The 25,246-nt window shown below is 33.6% G+C and overlaps 1 protein-coding gene across 3 annotated transcripts in view; it reads left to right on the plus strand.

Annotated features, from left to right (window-relative positions):
• Positions 1 to 25,246, plus strand: part of NCAM2 (neural cell adhesion molecule 2) — a 562,051-nt gene that overhangs the window by 450,223 nt on the left and 86,582 nt on the right. For 2 of the 3 annotated variants that reach the window (XM_021706993.1, XM_008074038.2), the window contains one exon: positions 8,784 to 8,957. In XM_021706993.1, the coding sequence (XP_021562668.1) occupies positions 8,784 to 8,957 (174 nt within the window). Of the gene's footprint in view, positions 1 to 8,783; positions 9,076 to 25,246 lie in introns of those variants that run through there. The other variant, XM_021706994.1, reaches the window with a different exon arrangement.

The raw sequence follows: 25,246 nt of genomic DNA on the forward strand, positions 1-25,246 counted from the left end.
GTCACGCATAGTTCTGAACTACATCTTCTTGCTGTAAATGACATTGTTAAAATGATAGATAAAGTTTGATTGTGTTCTGTAGATTAGATTGCAACTTGTTTTATAGAGGTGATGTAGGATCATATTTTGTTTGTAGTAAATATATACTAAAGTTGGCATCCTGTCAACTTACTGTAAAAAGTTCAGACCAATAGTACATCTATATACTGTTCTTTGCTATTTTCTAAAAAACAAAATTATTTTTAAAAATAGGAAAAACTGAAGGAAACTAAGGTCAATAATCAAATATGCATAAGATGCAAAAGCTTTAGAAAAGCAAAGTAATTTGTGAAAATATTTAGCATTGTTAATAAAAATCATCAACATTTTTTATTATGCACATGCATAATTTGACATGTGACCCATATATGTATTAAAATTATTAAAATTAACTTTGCCTAATAAATAATGTTACATAATAATCTATTCCCATGTAACTAGTGTTCTCCAATATATAGGTGTATGCTTTTTTATTGTAAAAGCAATTTATTTAGTCATATAGCAATTTAGTTAGGAATATTTTTTAATCTCTAATAAGTTTGATGATAATATACATACAATGGAGACAGCAATCCTTATTTAGTAATAATGCAATTATAACAGGGTATAGAAATAAGCCAGCCACATATACTCAAGAGCTGATGATTTCATTTCTATGTCTCATTCTCCCTTCTACCCTTATCACTACTAGGGAAGAATAGCTTGACAAAATAGAGTAAAAAGAAAACTTGGAATGATGAGATGAATTATATCATGAGTAGTTATTATATCATTCTCATAATAGTTCAATGAAGTACGAGGCATTATTAATACCTATTTTGCAGGATAAAAGCATGGTTATAAGTTTTATATATATATTCATTATACTTTTATTACATGTGCTGTATTACATCTACTCAATGATGTGATGAAATATTAGCCAGATTAAAAGGCTCCCTTGAGTGAAAGACCTGAGAACAGCATCTCTTTTTGTCATACAGTTTTCTATATGTGATTGTAATGATTCAAGTCCTTTTTTTTTTGTTTTGAGTTGGAGTTTCACTCTGTCGCCCAGACTGGAGTGCAGTGGCTGCTCCCAGCCACCGCAGCCTCGACCTGCTGGGCTCCAGCGATCCTTCCACCTCAGCCTTCCGAGTAGCCGGAATTACAGGCACACGCTACCATGCCCGGCTGATTTTTTTTATTTATTGTAGAGATGAGGTCTCGCCAAGTTGCCCAGGCGGGTCTCGAGCCCAGGGGTTCAGGCAATCCACCCACCTCAGCTTCCCAAAGCGTGAGATTACAGGCTGAGCCACTGAGCCCGGCGATTCAAGTCCTTTTATTTTTAATTCCTTTACCCCCTCCATTTGTCTTTACATTCTGACAACTAATTCCAAGTAACCAATGATTGTTGATTTTTCAAATATTTTTGTAAGGTAATGCAAACAACTAAAATTAGAACTACCTCTTGATCCAGCAATGCCACTAAGAATCTACCCCAAAGAACATAAAAAAGATACTTGCACTCATATGTTTATGACAGCACTTATTCACAATATCAGAAACATGGAATCAACCTAAATGTCCATTAGAGATTATTGGATAATGAAAATGTGGTATATAGAGTATATGTTTATACACATATAGACACATATCATATATACACACATATAGATGCCATTTACTTTTTACACATGCACACATACACATCATATACACACATATAGAGATCATTCATATATACCATATGGTTTAGTACCTTTATATATACCATATGGTATAGTATACACACATATAGATACCATTTATATATACTGTATGGCATTGTGTGTGTGTGTGTGTGTGTGTACACACACACTATATACTGTATATACTGTGTGTGTGTGTGTGTGTGTGTATACACACACACTATATACTGTATATACTGTGAGTGTGTGTGTGTGTGTGTGTAACATCATACCTTCTCCAACAGCAAAATGGGTGGGATTGGAGGCCTCCTAGGAGGGGATAATGTCCTCAAGTCAGAAACAGAAAGTGAAATACCACATGTTCTTACTTATAAATGGGAACTACACAGTGGGTACACAAGGAGAAACCGAGTGGAATAATAAACATTGGAGACTCCAGAAAGAGAGAAGTGGGAGGAAGATCAGGGTTGAATAACTACATACTGGGGACAATGTTCACTCTTCCTGGGATGGGTACACTAAAAGCCCAGACTTCACCACTCTGCAAAATATCCGTGTAACATAACTGCAGCTGTAGTCCCTAAATCTATGCAGATAAAATATAAGTTAAAAAATTAAAAATGGGAAAAAAAACCTAGAGGTGATTAAATAGACTTGGTTTTAATCAGAAAACCCTAAACAAGAGCTTTCCATTAAATCCTAGTTTCATATTCATTACCAAGAATTGGTTTGATCTTCTTTAAACTATCTCCTCTGTCTTCAGAAAACTGAAAAAAAAAAAAAACTCTATAATTTTACGTAAATATAAGATACCTTATGTATGAGCTTGATAACTTTGTTTTATTACCTTTTTAATAAAATCCCAAGTAGAAATACAAGACACACAGAGTCATATATGTTATAGGACTTTACTATAAAATTGTTTTTTTAAAATGCACCTCCTAGTTAAGAATTCTGCTTTCTGGTTGAGAAGCATTCTGTACTTTTGGGTTTATTTAAATTTCTTGAAGCAAATTAAAGCTGTAAGATACAAAAAACTAAATAAAAATGTAACTGTATCGTGCAGTATCTTCCTTACAGTTCAGCACTTCCAAAAAAACACGTCTGAGAAACACTCTATATATTTGTGTGCATATTTATTTTTTTCTTGGAAGAGAAACTTTTAACCCTTTATTATTATTTACTTATTTATTTTAAAGATGTGGGTATAATTTAGCATTAGGTATACAAGTAGTCATCATATAGTTAAAGTCGGGGTCTCCCTTTGGTCCCTACTTTGCCTGGTTTGATTATATGCCCCCCCCTTCCCTTGGCACTTTCTAGCTACTGGCAATCCTTTGCTTAAAGTATTATGGTAAATGTTCAGGGTCTACTTATGAGTGAGAACATATGATACGAAACTTTTCGCTTTTAAACATTATTACCAAATAATTTCATTTGCATTTTCTTAGATTTCTTAATTTATTTTATCATTGCTGTATTTACATTTTAACTATTCAGCATTTCATGTTAAGCCTTACAGTGTCATCAGGTAGCACATCCAGTTCCTGAAGAAAGGTATCCTCAGCCCTGTGAGGCTTTCTGTGCGGTGCTCTACAGCAGTCATTCCAACATCTACCTCATAAAAGTCTGTGAGAACTGAATTAACACATTCAAAGTACCCAGCACACAGCAAGTACTCAACAAATGCTAGATAGCTATTATTATGGCCAAATTATAGTTCTTATTGGTCACTTTTTCTTTTGGCTAGAAGTCAGAGTGTTGATGCCTCTTTAGTTATAATACTTAGATTAGACATCATAGACCAATGCATAATAAAGTGAGATAATGACCTTCATTATTCTGGACTTTGTTTCTATTCAATAACATACATTTTTAAATTTAATTTTACCATTTTTTTCATATAGTACCTTATCCTACAGTTTTGTTTTGTTTTTTGGTTTGGTTTTTTTTGTTGTTTGTTGTTGCTGTTGTTTGTTGTAAACAATACTATTTGTGAATTATCTGATGCTGTGTTTCTTGATTGATTTCTTTTTTTTTTTTTTTTTTTTTTTTTTTTTTGCGTTGAAGTCTCACTCTGTTGCCCAGACTGGAGTGCAGTGACTGTTCCCGGCCACCGCAGCCTCGACCTGCTGGGCTCTGGCGATTCTGCTGCCTTAACCTTCCAAATAGCTGGAACTACAGGCACACGCTACCACACCCAGCTAATTTTTTTTTTTTTTTTATTGTAGAAATGAGATCTCTCCAAGTTGCCCAGGCGGGTCTCGAACCCTTGGCCTCAGGCAATTCATTCACCTCAGCCTCCCAAGGCGCGGGATTACAGGCAGAGCCACCGAACCCAGCTGATTGATTTCTTTTAATGTACTTCAGGACTCTATACTTACCTCTACTAAATCTTATCTTGTCAGTTTTGCCTGATCTTTTCAACCAACTGAAGCCTTGTCAAAATCAACATTTTACCTCTTTTTTCAAGATTGATATAATTCAAAAGTACAGAATCATGAAGCAGTCATCTGTATTTTCATCAAAGTCAGGGATAAGCCTATATAAGTCATTTTTGAGAACAGAGACCTGCTTACAGGTTAAGCTGGATCAATTGAACAGATTTTTATGGATATGGAGTGGTAATCAATCTACTGGTCTGTGTCCCCAGACTGTATCTTATCCAGAACATTGTTTCCTAAAACTTGAAATCAGGTTAAAAATCAGTTCATTTGGAAACACACTTTCTTCACCTGAATATCAAGCTGGGTTTCTATTACATGATCAGTTTTATGATCTACATTTTGATCTTTTTTCAGCAGTTATGAGGCAAATTTGGTGATATTCAGAAACTATTCATAATTTATTCTTGGTTTCTTCATTCTCATAATGCTGTGAAAAATGGAAATCAGGATAATTACATTATTTCTAAAAAATGTGCGCTTGTATCGATTCCTAAACATTTATTAATTCTCTGGCTCAAAAATATGTAGTAAATTTCTAGTAGGTGTCAGATATTGTCCCAGATCTGGGGAATCTGAGATGAATACTATATGGGACTTGCTCTTCACATATAAGTTAACGTTCAAAAGTCCAGGGTTGCTATAAAAGTGTGGATCGAAGGCTTGGGAACACAAAATCGAATTCTGATGGGGGTTATTTGAGAAGACTTTCGACAGGTGTCAGCTTTTGAATTGGGTTTGAAAAAGTGAATGGCAATACATCCGGAGAAGAAGAAAGGGGAAAACTAAGAGAAGCAAGGAGACTTTTTTGCAAAAACATCATGCTCTGAAAGGGTGAGAGCTATTAAGAAATAACGCACTTAATGGAAGACTAGAAGAGTGTAGTATGTGAGGGGACCAGTGGTTGGTTCTGAGGATAGAGGGGTAGTGAAAGATCAAAACAAATTATGAATCTTAAAAGTAATCATCATGTTTACATTCTGTCTGGTTATACAACAAAGACAGTTTGGAGATTTTAAATCATATGTCAAGATGATTCATTTATTTTGAAACAACTATCTTGGCAGCATTCTAGAGAATAAATTCAACCTCGCATAAGGTGTGGGGCAATCGCCAATTTCCACATCACAAACTATAATTTCAGGTATGTATCAATATAAAAATGTTTACCAATTTTATATAATAATGATTTTTTAAGAATAGGACAAGTAAGAATAATATTTGTCAATGTACAGTGATGTATATCCAATAAACTCATTCACACTACTTTAATGTTGGTATTATTGTTACTATTTTACTTATGAGAAAACTGATAACACAGTGACTTCAGATTGTGCTTATCTGACTCTTAGATCATAGCACCAGCTCTTTACCAGTATACACAAGAAAAAAATGTCTAAGCTGAGCCTCAGCATTGTATCTATTACCTGCCTTTTGATGAAAACATTGATATATGTCAATAAATACAACAGAATTTCATAGGAGGAGGATAGTGATCATGATGGATAGCAAAAATCACAAAAAACTGATGCTTACTAGGTGCTTAGTATATCCCAAGTTCTATTTTAAGTGCTCTACCTTACTTGATACTCCCAGCAACCCTAAGAGTGAGTAGAATTCTAACCTCCGTTTTAATTACTACCATGTAAAAAGTTTAAGGAACTTGTCCAAGGTTGTAAATGATAATTTTAGCAAAGACAGACCTTGAATCCATCGATTCTGATGACATATTCAGTTTCCTACACCAACAGTTTACCAGCACTAGTACAAGTGAAAAGAAAGTGTAATTAAACAAATATGTGTTTGCACAATTGAAACTCTGTTAATTCATTTATTCATTCATTCAGTGGTGGGAGTATTCATTAACTATTGGGATGAAAGATGCTGGAAAATAGTTTAGAAAAATATCCTAACAATGAGGAGAGAACTATGTGTGGAAATGAACATCCATAAGCCTCAGTTGAAATATTGCATTGTGATTGAAATATTTGAACGATATGTTCTTCTCTTTGCATGCACCTAGTGAGTGAGACAACCCAGGATTTTGAGCATGAGCATGAAAAGACTTAGACTGATGTTAAAAGAAAAAAGCTCTTGAATGACCTTCTCAGGGAAGTGACTTAATTAGAATGGTTCTTTAGAAAGATTGATTTTGCATTTGTATGCCATGTGGATTGAAGTTTTTGTGGGACATCCAATAGAAAAGGAAGCCAAGAGCCACTAATGGCATTGCAGACAAGGTCAGATAGTGCCAGCGTTTGGAAATTAACAGAGGAAGTTAGAGGGAAGAAGTAGACACAAGAATTATAAGGCAGGAAGTATTAAAATAATGTTTTGACTAATTGTGATGTATATAATAGATAGGAATTAAGGATGAAGGCAATTATAGAATAATTGAGAGAGTCGAGAGAATTCAATATGTTGATTCCAGACACATCAGACAGTATTTGCTCAGACATGTTCTGTAGCTTTGTATATTGTTTTAAAATATTGGAATATTTAATTCATCAAATATTTCCTGAGGTCTTAGTATATCCAGTCACTTTGCTCACTGTTGCATGCATGTATGTATATGCATGTATAAATATATGTGTCTATGTATATGCATGTATTTATATATATTATTTCTTTCCTCGAGAAACTTATAATTGTCAGTGATTGGACATATTAAATCAGAATGTAAAAAAGCTGTGTTTGGAAAGAGACTAGAGCTGCAAATAATAAGCTTGATTTTGCTTTTAATTAAATAATAGAAAAAGGCAACAAATATAAATAAAAAATAGAATGTCAGCAGATCTAAAAATAGACTATATGCTAGAAAAGGACAGATACTAGCATGTTTTGATGATGTTTTGATGATGCCACCTATGTGCTCAGAAAATGAAAGGTTTTTCTTTCTTTTAGGTGTGTGGTGCAAGCGTGCACAACTTAGTGAATAGGGCATATGTCTACAGGCAGAGTAAGAACAATTATTGGTATACATATATTCAAAGGTAGAAGTCCAAGAGTATATCTCTCCTTCATCCCCCAGAATATGCAGGCTTTACTTTTAACACAAAGTATGCTACCTTCACTTTTGACACAAACTTGAAATTATCATTGATGTAATGTCCAGTTTAGACCTGGTAGACATTAGAAAATCCCTGAGCATGGACTGAAGAATTGGCAGTGTTACTAAGAGCATATTTGTGTGCTTGCTTGTTTGATTTTCTCTTCTACTTTGGCTCAAACCTACAGAGGAAATTTTGAATTAAAGCTACAGATGAAAAACCCTGCAGATTAACCTAGAGAATGAAGAACTATGAAAACTATGAGGACATTTATGTATGACAGTTTAAATACATATATATAACTTAAATATTTTATTTCTGTATACAATTTTGATAGCACTATAAATGTTGGATGCATCAGTAGTGGGCACATGTATTTCTGAACCTTAGAGTTATAACATAATGTACTTCATAGACTCTCTAAATAATTTACAGTAACTAATTAGGGCTGAAATATACACTGTGGCATTTCTCTATAATGTTCGCATCCAAAAGGCCATAAAGCTGTCCTCCTGGCTCTTGTCCAGTACCATTTATAAGGCATATTTTTATGTGATCTATAGTGCCCTATCTTAACTCTAACAAATGAAATACATTTGACTTTTGACTGCCAATTGAGATTTTTATATAAAAGCTTGATATCAGAATATAAATTTATATTTAATGCATTTCATCAATCAAGTATTATATATGTATTTTTATCTGTCTCAGAAAATATTTTTATTTGTTTTTTTCCAAAGTTTAAGATGATTTCAAATGTGATATGAACAAGAGAGGAAGAGAATTATAGAGACATGCCTTTAATGTTTAATGTGTCTGTGAATCCTGATGTTTCTGGAATACAGTTTTCATTAATTTCCTCATAGAGATTTTTTTTCTATCTTATTTTATATTCCTGCTTGTTCTGCCTTCATAATAATTCTTTCTGAAAAAATATTTTTAGATTAAAAACAAAAATAAATTTCTACCTAGGATACCTTACTGAAGTAGAAATAATGTAAGTAAAGGATTGATACAATAATAACATGCACAAGAAAGATTTCATAGCTATTTTTTAAATAAAGGAATAAGATTTTAATATCTCAACTAAGGGTTTACCTTAACTAGATAATATATACATAAAACCAATCCAGATAATTTGCAGATAATTAATCCAGATCATTTTATTTAGTTCACAACATTATCATTTTCTCTAAACTATGCACTTGCCCGATAGTTAACAATATACTTTCAGTGAACAGAAAGTAAATAGATATATTTTCATAAGAAATTATTATTTATGGTAATGATTAAATAAAATGTTTATACTGTGTAGAAAATACAGAAGTAACGTATCTCTTTCATAAATGAAAGGTTATTCTGAATGCTTAACTGTTTATTTGCTGTGGTAACAAAAACAGTTTTTAATACTTTCTTACTATTTGAAAAGGTCATTCAGGTGTTCATGCAAACTCTGTAACTCAGGTGTATTAAGTGTTATAGATGGTAATTTTTCTTCATTCCTGATTCTCATAATACTATGTCTTTATAATAGCCATCCACGTTCCCTGGCTTATGTTTGTTTTGTGTTTGTTTCTTCATAGATGTGCCATCCAGTCCCTATGGAGTGAAGATTATAGAGCTGTCACAGACCACAGCCAAGGTTTCTTTCAACAAACCGGACTCCCATGGAGGTGTGCCTATTCATCACTATCAAGTGGATGTCAAAGAAGTGGCATCAGAAATCTGGAAAATAGTACGCTCCCATGGAGTTCAAAGTGAGTCAGTAATTTCAAAATGTGTTCATTAATTCAGACTGATCTTCTATATACACATGTGGTGAGCTTTATTATTCTCTTTCAATTTTTTTTTCTTTTAATAAAGTGGAGTAGGGAAAACATTGCCTTAGTCTTAGAATCACTTTAATACAGAGTGGAAAGTTTTCCATCTTTAGAAAGTTGGAGGAGCTTAATTGAATCAACAAAGTTCAATTCTGGAGTAAAAAAGTTACTTTTAAAAATTGAGTTAGTGGAACGAAATTGCTGACAGGATCACTGTATATTCTGAAATGTGTTGTTGTGTATCATTTGCTAATATTTCTTTCATAACTAGTTGCGAAAGTGATACTGTAAAGCATAGATGTCTCATATAAGAAACCATGAAGCCATCTGCAAAAATCTATGGAATTGCATGTATTTTATACTTATCCTATATTTTTACATTCATATTTATTTTTATATTTGTATAAAAAGTTAAAACAATTTGCAATACTCCTTTTCAATTATGTAAAATTTCATCACATTATGAAAGTATAGTTTGTTTTCTTATGATGATGAGACAAAACTGAAATAGGAACTAATAAGAAATTACTAGTGTTGGACTGTGTTGTTTAAGACACAGTACCACACTGAATGTTCCCAAAGGGTAGCATAAAATAGCAAGGAAATTAATACTCCAGAGGTCTGTTCTATGGGAATCCTGCTTGACCCTAACCCCATAAAAGGCAAGAGCCCTTTTGAGAATGAAAGAGGGAACCAAATCCTCCTAGTGATCATGGCACAAGAAGAAATGAAATCCTTCGAGCCTTGACTGTGTTCAATATGCCTTTTCAGTTTTCACAGAAAGTAACTATAGGTTTTTGACAGAACTTTCAGAAATATTAATAAATCAATCATCAATCATTTCCCATATACTTCATGTAATATCTTCAAACAGGTGAGCTCGTATTCCTTCTTTTAGTGATAAAGTATTTGGATAATGTTTTTTGTGTATATTTTGTGTGGTTCAGGAGAGATTTATAAAGATTATGCCCAAAAAAGAATGAGTGTGAGGAGCAAAGAACTGTGATAAGAAAATGATTAACCTGGATGTAGGAATAATGTAGTATTTAAAAATTTTGTTTTAGTTTATTGAGAAAGAAAGGCAGTAGATGAAAGAAAGAAAATGAACTATTTTTAAAGAAAACCTAAAGTGAGTCCTTAAGTACAACCATGAAGCAATGAAATGTTAAGTTTGAATATTCTAGAAATTGAATATGTCACTACGGTACTGGCACACTGGTCACAAGGCTAATAGACTCTTCAGACTTCTTACAGAACTGTAACACTGTGGAGAATTTTTAGTGGCCTTGGATTAACTAAGTTTATTAAGATCAAAAACCTGACTTTTTACCCCATGTATCTGTCTGTCAGAGACAAATTTCTAACTTTATAAGACTGAAATATAATAACAAAGCATATTTGTTAATTTACAATGAGAAATCACTGTCTCAGAAGCTAGAACATTCAGAGTCCATATAAGGACGTTCTTTACCTTCTGGCATATTACATAGGAAACAAAATATGAGTCAGAAACTTGTTTGGTGAGTTTAGAATATGAGCAAGTGCCTGTGGGAGGCTGAGGTGAGTGGATTGCCTGAGCCCGTGAATTCGAGACCCGCCTGGGCAGCAAGACCTCATCGCTACAATAAATCAAAAAATCAGCAGGGCGTGGTAGCGCATGCCTGTAATTCAGGCTACTGGGAAGGCTGGGGCGGAAGGATCGCCGGAACCCAGCAGGTCGAGGCTGCGGTGACTGGGAGCGGCCACTGCACTCCAGTCTGGGCGACAGAGTGAGACTCCAACTCAGAAAAAAAAAAAAAAAGAATATGAGCAAGTTAAGTTGATAAATAGGATGTTTAATAGTTTCAGCCTGGGACAACTTCCCAATGAGATCACAATACTTAAAAACGTATGACTGAGACTTTCTCACTTTTATTTGAGAAAGATGTCTACGAATTTTTTTTCTGTCTCTATGGTTGAATTCTTTCTTTTTTTTTTTATAATTCATTTTCTTTTTTAAAAAAATATATTTTGAAGATGTGGGATACCATTCATGATTAGCTATACAAGTGGTCATTGTACAGGTAAAGTTTAAGCCTACCCTTGGTCCCCACTTTGCTGGTTTGAGATCAGATACTCTTATTAATGTTATGTACTCCCCTCCCTCCCATGGCAATTTCCAGTCATTGCCAATCCCTTTCTAACTCTTCTTTCACCGACATGTTAATGAGTACTTTAAATCAAGTTACAGTCATATAATCAAACCATTGCATGATCTCAATTCGGTGTAGTACACATTTGATTTTTTAATATGATTACTGTTTTAACCCCTTCTTTTTTAATTTCCACTTCTGTGATTTAATAATAATAGTTGATAATCACTATAGATATATCATCTCCAATTATTTTTAAAAAACCAAGTTGGTCCTAAACAGTTTGAAATTTACGATAATGTTTGATTTTACACTTATATTTTCTCTGATCCTTATGACAGCTGAGTCATATCCTATATAGCTTTAAAGTGGCTAAAAGTGTCATGAACTATATCTTCTCACGGGGAGGAGAAAGGATTCAGATACCTCTTATTTTTCTGGTGCTGTAGGTCTCTTTGGACTGTTCCTGACACCTGCCTGCTGTAGGATAGGCATCTAAGTGCCTGCCCTTTGGGAGGCATGAGTGAAATACAAGCCCATTCGAAGGTTTTTTGGAGACAGAGTTTCATCTGCTGCATAGCTTGAGCTCCTTACATATCTCCTCACTCGTCTTCAGCAGATTTTGTATTAAGCGTAACTGTAGCCTACAACTCTTTGCATTATCCACTTGACCCAGAGAAAAGTTCCACATTCTTACCAGGCCAAAATGTTAAGAAACTAGATTGCTTCTCAACTGATTTCTTTCTCCAGTTTTATCTTTCACCACTTCCAAGAAGCGTAGAAGATAAATTAATCTGTAAAAACAGAAGTCCAAGGCGGGCTCGGTGGCTCAGCCTGTAATCCTGCGCCTTTGGGAGGCTGAGGTGAGTGGATTGCCTGAGCCCGCGGGTTCGAGACCCGCCTGGGCAGCGAGACCTCATCTCTACAATAAATCAAAAAATCAGCAGGCGTGGAAGTGTATGCCTGTAATTCCGGCTACTTGGAAGGCTGAGGCAGAAGGATCGCCGGAACCCAGCAGGTCGAGGATGCGGTGGCCGGGAGCGGCCACTGCACTCCAGTCTGGGCGACTGAGTGAGACTCCAACTCAAAAAAAAAACAACAAAAAAAAAACAGAAGTCCAAATGGGGATGCAAACGCCAGACCCTTTCGCCCATTCCCTTGTGTCGAAAAATCCAATGGATTTTATTTACCTGTTGAGTTATCTTCAGTTACCAGGAGGAGAAAAGGCATTGCTGCAGACTTTCCTCTGTAGAAAACTCACTAGTCCAGTGATAGGCTGTTTTTTATCCCTCCAGTCTTCTGCTTATATGAAGAGTGGTTGGAGAGGGCAGTGTGCGTAGGAATTAGAGTCTCATGGCTGGGGTTGCTGACCAAATTTGACCTCTTCTCAGTTGACATCAAATACTATGTCCCTTTCTTCTCTTGAAGAAAAGTCCCAGTTGAAAATCCCAGCATTACAGAAAGATGCCCACTCAATTTTCCACAAAGCTTCATATGACTAAGTGGTGCTACTCTCTACTTGAGATTAAGAATACCTTTGCAGTATCAATAATTTAATGCTGCTTTAATACTTTATATCTCAAATCAAATGAAAACTATATATAATATATACATTTTCCTTACTGTAGTCGCAAATTAGTGTAATGCTCATATTTGTATAATGGACATGAATGTAAATATATGACTTAAGAAACAAATACAATGGACAGTAAGGAGAGAAAAGTATGGGTAACTCCATTGGGACCACGCCAAACATTATAAGATATGTGTGTCTGGCATTTACTATTCCTTTAGCAAAGAGATGTACCATTTTGTAAAGACACAGTGAAGATATTCATCAGAAAAAATTATGCTTATAAAATGTGAAATGTGATGTAAATGATCATAGTTATGTTTCCTATAAATTGATTTGATTGTTGGAACATGTTACCATAGTTTTGACATAAACTTTCTACCTTAAGCACTATATTTCCTAATTTGACTCAGCATTTTACTCTGTCATTCTGAAATGCAGTGGCGTGATCATGGCTCACTGCAGTCTTAACCTCTTGAGCTCAGGTGATCCTTCCAACTCAGCCTCCAGAGTAACTAGGACTACAGGAGGGACCATCATGCCTGACTTTTTTTAAATTACTTTTTGTAGAGACAGAGTTGCATTATGTGACCCAGGCTAATCTGGAATTCCTGGGCTTAAGCAATTCTCTCACCCTGATCTCCCAAAGTGCTGGAATTACAGGCATGAACCGCTGCATCTGGCCTACAATATGTTCATTGAGTTCCAATGGTTTCATTGAGTCACCATGTTTCTTAAAGTAATATTTCAACATTTTTTCTTCATCAGACAAAATTAGGTCCTTTTGACACTGCCCAGAATTGCTCTTATACCCTAAACCGTCTACAGTATGCTTTTGCAATCAATCCTTCTTAGGAATGCCTTCAGGCTAAAATTCCCTCTTTCCCTAAAACGAATGACTGGAAAGTGACACCCTATTTCTTAAATTACATTGTAGTTTATATAGTCAACATATAAAGTATTATATTTTATATTATGCTTCTTAATTATAATTATCTGATCTATCATGTCTTCTAGCTTATAAACTTCATGAGTAGACCAAGTAGTTAATTTCAGTATTTCAAGTACCAAAAGAACATTAGTGAGGAGGAAATAGTGACATCTGGTAGAGGTAGGAGGATTGAAAAGATTATCTTATAGCACCTTCTGATTGGGAATTTATAAGGTGAATTATACTCTCTTTCTCAATAAATACATGTCTCTCTCAAAAAAATACGTGTCTCATTTAAATGGAGACTGAAGTTTAAAGTGTTTACTAGGGATGGACCCTTTTGAAAAGAGTGAGGAATAAATGTAATTGGACAAATTAAGTAGTTAAACAACCATGCAGGGGCCGGTCGCATGCCAGGAGTTTTGTTTGTTTTGTTGTGTTTTGTTTTGTTTTAAGATATACAATTCTGTGCTGCATATGACAGTACCTTGATTGCAAAACCTGGAGTCATCATTGCAATTCTTCCATGGGGGCATGCCACAAATTCACACATTTCTTCCCATCTCTAATTGTCAAAGATCATCAGGCACACTAGATCGATCATATGACACAAGTAGCAAGGCCACTTGAGCCACCGTTTTTACCTCTTTCAGGATCTTTTCTTCCTCCTGCCGTCCCACTTCAAAGCTGGGATGGTAGTCTTTCGCATTACTTAGTAAAGGAGCTGCTGTTTTCTCTGTATGCCACAAAAGCCTTACGCCTCACTCTCACTTTTACATGCCTATGTTATTGCCTGCTTCCTCAGGCACCCTGCTATCTCCTGCTTCCTGTATTTACTGCTCCATGTATTATCCTTTACCAGTCATGAACTTGGAGTTAGGGAGCGAGGTGCCCTGTAAAAAGAAGCAGGTTGTAGATTAATCAGAAGAGAAGTTGGTTTGAACTGGAGGCCTGACAATGGCTCCGCCAACTCTGAAATGAAAATTACTTCCAGAGTGTCTGCTTTGGTCTAAAAATAGCAGACTCATCTATTGTACCTCTGGCTCTTAATTTACTCAGATGCAAACTTCTCTGGGAAAGACATAACTGTAGTCAAGTCAGCTCCCTGCATCTAAAGCAGAACTTAAATGTCTGGTGACCGTTTGCCCTCTAGCTAGGCAGAAAGAGGGATCTGAGCTGAAATCTTGATATAGAGCATAATGTCTTTTTTTAGTACATATCTATTGTGAATGCAATCTAAAAAACTGGTCTAATTTCACAGATCTTAAAATCTTGTTGAAGTTTGAATTGCCAGAAATAATAGACTGTACAATTCATGTGCTCACTTATAGTTAAGAGCATCTGTCTACATAAATCTCAAAACTTATCTCTATTTGGCAGCATTGCTCAACTTTTTCTGATGCATAGAATTTCAATTAAATAAATTATCAATACATACATATATGACCTTTTCTCCTAAAAATTGTTTTAATGAGCATTTCTTAGTATTGCTTTAGCTGATCCAGGGAACAAAATTAGCATATATGAATAAGTGAACAAATTCTCATTTAACACATAGAAATATATTGAGTATATATTTTATTTGGAGGGGAATTATTTTTCTTTTAAAAATCACACTCACTTACTACCTGACATTTCTTTAGATTGGAATTTCCACAGTGTGACTGGGTTTCTGCTGACGTCTTACAAGGAAAAAATCAAGGGGTTTCCCTGAATTTGTTAATTTCTGGAGTCGTTGTGAGAAAAATGCGCTTTCAAGCTCATTTTCTCTTTTGGTCAAATTTAGTTTCTTGCAGGTATAGAACCAAAGCTCCCATTTCCTTGCTGATGTCTGCTCTCAGCTCCTAGAGTTCACCTATAATCTTTGAGAGTGAAATTACTTTTACAATTTATCCACTCTATACATATTCTGTATTGATAGCCTTCTAAAATAACCATGTTCTTTCTTACTGATACAAAATTTTAGTAATTGGGCAATTGACATACAATAAAAACAACTAATATTTCCTAAATCAAAACTACAGTGTTTTTAGTAACTCCTCCCTAAAACATATGGATAAATAATGGTGACACTAAAATTCAGACCCAGGCAACAAGTCTGATTCCAAAGCCTATACTATTAACTATTATTCACTTTTCACCTATTCAGCAAGAATTGAGAAAATGGAACACAAATTATACACACTCATAAATATATACATATATGTATGTATGCATGTATATATGTATATATTACAGTGTGTTTTGGATAGCTAGTGGGAGGTGGTTGCACAGAAAATTTACAGAGTAATTTGCCTGAGTCAATTATATATGTTTGAAATTTGAAGTATCACTTTTATGTGAAAATTTCTTATTAGAAAAGAAGAAAGCAGGAAGGGAAGACAGGAAGAAAAGAAGGGGAAAATAAACATAATTTTATGTAATATGTTGTGAAACTTTAAAAATGTACACTTAATAATATAGGATTTCAAATAGGTAACCTGAAGAGTACAAAAAGTCTATGTCATGTCCTTTAAAATGTTTCAAAAATTTGCTTTCTAACAAGAACAAAGCAGAAATTTTAAATGTCTTTGTTCACTCCTCCCTACATAATAAGGATAACTAGCAAAACTTCCAGGTGATTGTAAAACACCCTGGAAATGTATGGTAATTATTGTATATATGTATGTTGTCAGATAATGAGATATAGTAGTTGGTCTTTTCAAAAAAGATGATAGGTGAGTAAAAAATAATTTCAAAGTTGCATCTTTTCATTGTGCTCGAATACCAGGCAAAGGTATAAGTCACGGTTTTCTAGAAAAAGCTTTATTATAAGGCATTTAGGGAAGTTGTCCCAAACATAGTAAGCTCTCCTGTATCCAGGTCCTGTATCCATGCATTCAACCAACTGCAGAAGAAAAATATTACCAAAAATAAAAAATAACAATGCAACAACAAATAAAAAACAATATAGTGTGACAAATATTTACATAGCATTTACATTGTATTAGCTAATTAGGTATTATAAGTAATCTAGAGATGGTTTAAAGTATTTGGAAGAATGTACATGGGTTATATGAAAATGTTACTCCATTTTATGTAAGGAAATTGAGTGTATTAACTTTGGTGTGGGTGGGATCCTTAAACCAGTCTTCTGCAGAAACCAAGAAACAACTGTAGAAAATTTTCTGATGTAGCTTGCTTTAGGAGTGAAAGCTAGATTATTGAAGCAGAGACAAGTTTCAGCTATTGTGAGAAATTAAAAACTTGTATGCAAATGTGTAATTGTTTGCATGTAAATTTTCTAGAGAGGAAGTTCATAGCTTCCATTAATTTCTCAAAAACGGTGTCTTATAAATGTTTTCATTTTAACTTTTTTTCAAATTATAATTTTCCTCAGTATATAATTCAAGTTTTATATTAGTTCTCCTTGGTAGTCTAAAAAATATGTTTTATTCTTTTCTGGCTCCCGCTATTATTGTTTTGACTTGTCATTTTTTTGAAGATATTTTGACTTTTCCTCTAAGGCTACTTGTAGGACATTCATTGTAACTGGGTGTTTTAACTATATGTCTCAGTGTAGATTTCTGCTATGTACAATTCTGCTTGGATTCAGTGTAACTTCTGAATCTGTATTGTCATGTCTTACATCAGTGATGGAAAATGTTATGGCATTATCTTCTTGAATATTATTTCCGCCTCCATTTTCTTTATACTTTTATTCTGAAGTCTAAGTTATATGCTAAATTGTTATTTGAGAATTTAGAATATCATGTTTTTACATTTATTTTGTTATGTTTTATACTTTTCAATGCTAATACTGAGTTTGTGATAACTTATTCAGTCCTGTCTTCCATATCATCAATTTTTTGTTTGCTTATGCCTAATCTGTTGTTTAACCCATCCATTAAGTTTTTAATTTAATGAGCACATTTTGAAATAATATAAAACTCTATTTGCTTCTTTTCCTAGTTAACTTGGCACTTAAAAAAATTGATCTCGTCATTTTATTGTTTTTAAGCATACTATTCTGTATTTGAATTTTTAAAATATTGTAGTTGCTAAAGTCATGGATGCTCAAATTCTTAGTATCTGCTTAGCTGGCTAGCTTTTGTAAGTTGGTTTATTTCAGCAGAAACTCACTAATAATGTCTTGTTTGCAAGTATATTTTATGATTTTTAGATTGTGATCTCATATATTGCATATTCTATTTACCAAGACTAATTCAAGACCTTGGTTTTGAGTGCATTATTCCACAAAATATACTCATTTCTTCTGGTAGTTGCCCAGAAGCACTACAAAGCTGGGAGCACCAAAGTATGCTAAATTAATTTCTTGCTTTGGAATTTTCTGTACTATGAAAGTAATCTCTGGCTACACATTTTCAAAGATGTACTCATCCAACCCTCCATCAAACTGAGGGTTAGTTCAAGGCCAAGCCAGACAAGATTTTGTTACCAGCAGTCATCTGTGTTTCTGTGCTTGTGTATGTGTTTGTTTTCTTGCACACCCTTTTATTTTCTTCCAATAACATTAAGGGTCCTGGCTTCATGTAGGCATCCCAGCTTCATCTCCCCATTTTTGAAACTTTTTTTTATCTATAAGTCATTCAAACCCAATCTTGAGCATCAGAGATCAATGTACAAGTTCTGAGTGTCTGAGTACCAGCAATGTTTTCAGCAAGGCTACTGTAATTGATTGAAACAAACAAACAAAACAATTGCATGGCTCCAGCTTCTGGTCTCTCCATAGAATATATTTTTGGTGTTTCAGAGTTGTCTTCCTTTTCTTTGAGATAGCTGATGCATTCAAAAATATTTTTGAAAATAGTATGCATAATTTATAGATGTACTTAGGCTTTTTTTCTGGCTATCTGGGTGAACATATTGCTGAAAACCTGAATATATTTTTAAAGCACATACTTTTTTTAATAGTAAAGAAGCATTTTTATGTGCCTTTGTTTTATAAATGATAGATTGTGTTAATCGTGTATCTTAAAGTTTAACAGATCTAAGCAAACACAGTTGTACTCATTGCCTTTGAAGCATTTGTTAGAGGATACAGGTTTATATGTGAAAATATAAGTGCATATAGTCACAAATATTTCAGCTATTTTTGTTGTTTTCAAACTGGCTCTATTTATTTTAATTGATGTGATTTTAGTTGATATTTTGTTATTTTTTTCTTATATAATAGCTTTAATTCATTATATACTATTCATGTATCTATGTCTAATTGCTGTTGTCACACTCCAGAAAATAAATATCAGCTCTTGGTTGATTGCAGTGCTATTTAGCAGGAAAGTTGTAGCATAAAAATTTCCTTTTTAGTAGATTCTGATATTAAATAAACCATTAATTAATTTCATATGAATGTCAACTTTTCACTCTGCTCCTAGTCCTAGGTTTATGGTACAATGGAAGCCTGACCTGTTATTATATTCTTTATCAAGGTTTAGTTGAAGCCTTAATGATCGTCCCAATTATGTGACATGAAACTAATTTTCAAACTATGGTGAATTGTGAGCACTTAGATATCAACAATTTGAAATATTCAAATACTGAATGAGAATAATTCTGACCCTTAATTTTGAGTGAGAAGTATGTATCACAGATGTAGCAGGACTTTTTTGGTTGGAGGAACACCATGATGTTTTCATCGTCTTATCTTTTATCATTTTGTGTGTTCCATATACCTCAGTTGGCATTTACTGAAGAGAATATAATAATCTTGCAAAACAGGTACTCTTGTCTGTTTTCAAAATAAAAATGAAAAATTAATACCTTAAAATATTAAGTACTTTTTAACAGAGCATAAAACAATGCTCCTAAATAGGATTATCTGTTTCATTGACTTGGGAAATGTTTAGCCAGCTAAAATCACTCAGAAGTCATTTCAATCCCAATCAAAATTATTGTGTTTTACTTTTTTCAGAACTAAGGCTATGGTTGAAGGTCTCTTTTTTCCTGAAAATAAGGGAGAAAATACTTATCTGAAAATAATAGCATTTTCTAAGAAGAGCTTTCATTGGAAACTTTTAGTTTTTCAAGTTCTTACCATTTTCACCAAAGAATGTAATGACTGCTACATTTTGGAAATAACTACTCAGTTAGATGTCTTAGTTTTTTCAATGCATAGTTCCACTAAACCTTCAATGTGCTTTTGCAGGCTCCATTTACATTATAGTATTTACTTTGTAAACATTGTAATTAAAGTTATGCACATGCTGCATCATTTTATATAATTCCAAAATTGTTCAGGTTTTAATTTCAGCAAAAGTTTGTATTTTTCATAAATATCTAAAGTAAAAATCTATTTGTGTAGTAGAGAAAGTCGTTTTCAGTTTTGTGGAAAAGCAGTGCTTTCTTGTGTTCAATATATTTTTCCAAATGTGTGTTGGAATATAGATGTTTATTTATGAAAGATATGTCTGTGTCTGATGGATCAGCAAACCAACTTTGAATAGAAGCCTAAACTGAAATAGAAGCCTAAACTGAAAAAGATTAGTAGAACAGATACTGAGATCTTAGGTGCAAATATGCAAAGTACCAGCAATAAATATAGCCAACATTCAAGGAAATGAATTCTACCTATTTCTTTAAATAACACATGTGAAAATGTTTTTAAAAATACCATAGCATAGATTGTCAAAGAAATCTACTTGTTCCTAATAAATATATGAGAATGTATAAAATGTATCCAAGTATAGAACAAGTTTGTGTTCAATTACTCAGTTTAATTAGTGAAAAAAAATTTAAAAAGAAGCTAATTAAACTTCCAAAGTCTCTTAAAACAGAGTAGTTGACTCAAAGAATGTGTAACTCTCACTATCTCAGTTGTGCAATAACCATGCTCTGATTTAGTTAGGGCGAAGGTTACGGTAGAATTTCTCTAGGCACATATGGTTCAACATATTGTTTCAGTTAACTGCAGATGTGGAGGTGCATGCTTACATATTTATAACAGCTTGACATTTTAAAACATGTTATTAAAATAACCTTCTTTTATTTAAAATAATTTTAGTTTTATGGAGGAGTACAAAGATAGTACAAAAATTACTCATATACCCTTCACCCAGCCTCCCCTAAAGTCAGCATACCATATTATGTTTTCCAAAACAAATGCATCATCATGGACACATAAATATTAACTAAACTACAGACTTTGTTGTAATATGTCATTTTGTAACTACTTTTCTCTAATGTAGTTTCTTCCCATTGAAAATAATATAGTTAGATGTATGAGAATGCAAACATAAGGAAAGGTTGTATAATAATTTCGATCTGCTAAAGAATTCAGAATTTCTATTTAAACAATGAAATTCTGTGTACTAACCAAGTTTAATAAAGATTTTAAATGGGCCTCCCAGTGCTTACAACAGGCTGTGTCCTTACACTGACTGTATAGAAAGAAGAGGCACAGCAAACCTACCCTATATACACCTCAACCCAAGCTCTGTGCCTGGTCTGTATTATGAATAGGGGGACATAGGGGAAAAAAAAAGATTTAAAATGAATTTTGCTTTAGAATCATGTTTAGGTAGAAATATAAGTCAATGTCAATTAATATTTATCTAAATGACTTGATTTAGCAGGCTTTCAAATGAAAAATAATGAAATTCTTTATAACCTATAGTTCTCCAAATCAAAATTTTCAAGCATATTTTTTTTCATTCCTTTTTACCATACTTCATGCCCAATTTACAGGTTTTCCAAATGCTGAAGGTTTTTCTTCAGGAGAATTAGTCCTATTGGAAATACCATGTAGGTAGTAAAAGATGGTTAAAGAGAGGTCTGAACTGGTACCAATTTAGAAGACATTAGCATTTAGATTTTAAAGTTATGTTGTGAAACCATCAGAAAATAAATGTAGAGATGGAATAGAAAAGGCCCAGAGACTGAGCCATTGTAATGATTACTTATATATTTCTTCAGAAGGTGTTTCCTCTTCAGCAATAGTTAATATTTACATCATCTTCAGGTAAACAATACAGTTTTCATGAGAAATCTGTCTATTTCAAGTCTATATGACTAAAAGTCAGTTATTATTGTATACAACATAGAATATCAAGATCAATCACTTTTAAGTGACATTCTAGTGAATCTCCATTTGTCAACAGATCAAGCATCCAGTACAGCTTCTGGTACACAGTGATTGTTCAATATATTTGAGTGAATGGATGTTTGGATGCATGCAAACATAGATAATACACTAATTAATTTGCAAATCATCAAAAAACTTTGGATGATTTTAATGATCTACGAAGTGCATTTAAACTTCAAAATGGTGATTGTATTTATTTTAGTTACATAGAACAAAATCTCTAGCATGTAAAAAAATCTTCACTCAATACTCTCCAAAAATATGTGCTTATACACAATGTCAGTGATGCATTCTTTCAGAAATTTAGGATCCATCAGTGAATAAAATTTTTAAAAAACTTTGTTTTTTCCCTAAGGAACCTACATTCTAACAGACGAATTCAGATAATACAAATATATGTATACTGAATAATTAAATTAGGTATTATTTCATAAGTTTAAAAGAAAAGTAGGTGGAGAAGAAAATTATTGAGATGATTGGGAGATGTTAACATAAGGTGGTCATGACAGATCTTATTGGAAAAATGACTTCTTTTTTATTTTTATTTCAATGGCTTTAGTGTGTATGAATAATTTTTGGTTTATACAAAAATTATAAATAATTTTTGCCACTCTACATTGCGTTGTATAGTGGCAAAGGAGCCTGGGCTTTAAGTGTACCCTCCACCCCAACCTGTACACATTGTACCTGCTAAGTGATTTTTCATCCTTACATACCCTCCCACTTTCCCCCTTTTGAGTCTTCAATGTCCTTTATACCGTTCTATATGCCTTTGCAGAACTTCAGTTTAGTTCCAACTTGTGAGAACACACCACCTTTGGTTTTCTGTTCCTGGGTTACTTTACTTAGGATTCCATCCAAGTTGGCACAAAAACATTATTTTGTTGGTGGAAAAGTGACTTCTGAGTAGAGACTTGAAAAGAGAAGCTGGTTATCTGAGAGAAAAGCCTGCTGGGCAGAGTAAATAGCTTACAAAAAGGCCCTCAGGCTGGAGTGGGCTTGTCTGTTTAAGGAGCATTAGAGAGAAAATGTCAGATAGAATAAGGAGACGCAATCAGAAATGTAAATGTTTAGGGGAATAAGTAGGTTGTGAAATTAAAGTAAATTAGCAGTATTGACATCTCCTGATGGATTATTAACTCTTGGATTATTTTTCAAACCTATTAAATCAACATCATTTTAACAAGATGACCAAGTATTCTCATACACAATAAATCTGAGAAGCATGATGTCCACATTGTGGGACAGCATAGAACTTCAACATTTTTCAGGAAAAAAAAAAAAAAAAGGAGATGCACTGAGGTGTTTCATATAGAGTAAAATGACTGGGAATATTTTAGGATTACTACCGCTACTGTTGAGAGAATAGTACAATTAAGAAACCTGCTGAAAGGAAATGGAGGACTTTTTAATGAAAGATAGGCAGCTCTCAACCAAGCAGTTCAGAAGAGGTAATGAGAAGCGACCAAATTCTAGATACATTTTTAAAGGTACTCCCAAGAGGATTTCGTTAGGTGGGTAGAAACATGAAGCACATAGGGTTGAAATAAAATAAGTAGAAAAGTCAAGGCTGACTAAGATTTTAGACCCAAAATCTCAGGTAAAAGGATGCTGAGATGGTAAAAACTAGATGGATCTTGTTTGGTTAGTGAAAATCAGCCTTGTGATTTAGGGTGTATGTTGATGTCTTCAGTCCAATTGGAAATATCATGTAGGCAATAACAGATGGCTACACAGAGGTCTAAATTGGAAATATCAGCTAAGAAGGCATTAGCATTTAGATGTTTAAAGTGAAATCGCCTGAAGAAAAAATGTAGAGAGGTATAGAAAAGGCCCAGAGACTTTGGAAATGTATACCTTACTTATATATCTTCTCAAAATGTGTGCCATATAGTAATGAGTTTTCCAGAGTTTGATATTTCTAAATTTGTGGGTAATATTCTATTAGAGTGCCATTTAATATAATTAAATTAGAGTGCCATTTAAAATAATTAAATAAATCATTGATACGCATCTATATTACTTGATATATATTTTTGAGGAGGGATGGTAAAGGTGTTTTTCAGGGACATGATTCTCCATCTTTTCTCTTCTCTTCTCTTCTCCTCCTCCTCTTCTTCTTCTTCTTCCTCTCTCTCTCTCTCTCTCTCTCTCCCCTTCTCTTTTGTCCTCCAGCCTACCCACAAATTCTAGATCATTTTCATTATAAAATATTTCCCTTTTTCTTTCTTCTATATTGTTTTCTGTGTTATGGGAAAATATATAACTTTGCATTTTATTTCATTTCATGATGTAATAGTAGATGTGATTTAGTAACATGAAACAGTAATAGCTATTGAATTTTTAAAGGCTGTAGCACAGGTTTTTTGGGGTACAAATTAAAACGAGATGGTTCTAGATATTTAAGTAATCATTGAGAGATAGCCCTGTCCCATTTTAATTTAGTTAGTTGTTCTGTAAGGGGATTTATAAATTTTCAGAGCTAAAATTGATTATAACGTTACTTCAACTCAGGCTTCAAGGTGTTAATCCTGCAAGTCTCTTCAAGGTGTTAATACTGCAAGGCTGTTAACAATTGCATGGGTGAAACTATATTTCTTTCTATTATATTATTTTATTTCACTGTTATAGAAACATTTTAAATAATCTGTGTTTTGTGTTAGCTCTAAACTACTCTAGATTTTAAAATGTTAATGAGTTACAGTGCTTTTTAAAAATTCTGTACAATAAATATTTCCTGTGATTACACTATTTGTTACATAAATGTGCCAAAAGAAAAAAGACTATCATTTCTAAAAGACTATCATTTCTATATTTCATATGGTAGAAGAGAAAGTGACTATAAAAAGTATATGCCTGTGTTAAATGCAAGTGCAATAAACTTATGAATTGCAAAAAAGAGAGGAAAAAAGTAATCCACACTAATTTCATATTTTCTGTGATATAATCCTTTTTCGATTTGCATGTCATGGAATGGTTTTTGTATGTTAAAATTAAGCTGAGTACCGTGGCTCATGTCTGTAGCCCCAACTACTCATAAGGCTGAGGCAGGAAGATCACTTGAGCCTAGGAGCTCAAGGCTGAAGTGAGCTATGATGTTGCCACTGTACTACAGTCCAGGCACTATAGTGGGATCCTGCCTCTATTATAAACAAACAAAAAGACACATAAATAAAAGAACATCTTAGACTGTGTTTATTGTGCCCACAAAAAACTTTACCTAAATTAGAATGTTATAAATAATTACACTCTTTATGAATTTAAACTATGTAGATCAAAGTATACAGACAATACGCTAAAAGTTAAGCAAAATAGCAATTTCAAGTAAAATTGCTTATCTGCTAGAAACTTCTTCACATATCTTAAGAAGAAATGAAAGCTGGGCTCGGTGGCTCAGCCTGTAATCCCGCGCCTTTGGGAGGCTGAGGTGAGTGGATTGCCTGAGCCTGCGGGTTCGAGACCTGCCTGGGCAGCGAGACCTCATCTCTACAATAAATCAAAAAATCA

Source organism: Carlito syrichta, unplaced genomic scaffold (genome assembly GCF_000164805.1).
Source record: "Carlito syrichta isolate Samal-C Ts95f unplaced genomic scaffold, Tarsius_syrichta-2.0.1 Scaffold316281, whole genome shotgun sequence".
Lineage (NCBI taxonomy): Eukaryota > Metazoa > Chordata > Mammalia > Primates > Tarsiidae > Carlito > Carlito syrichta.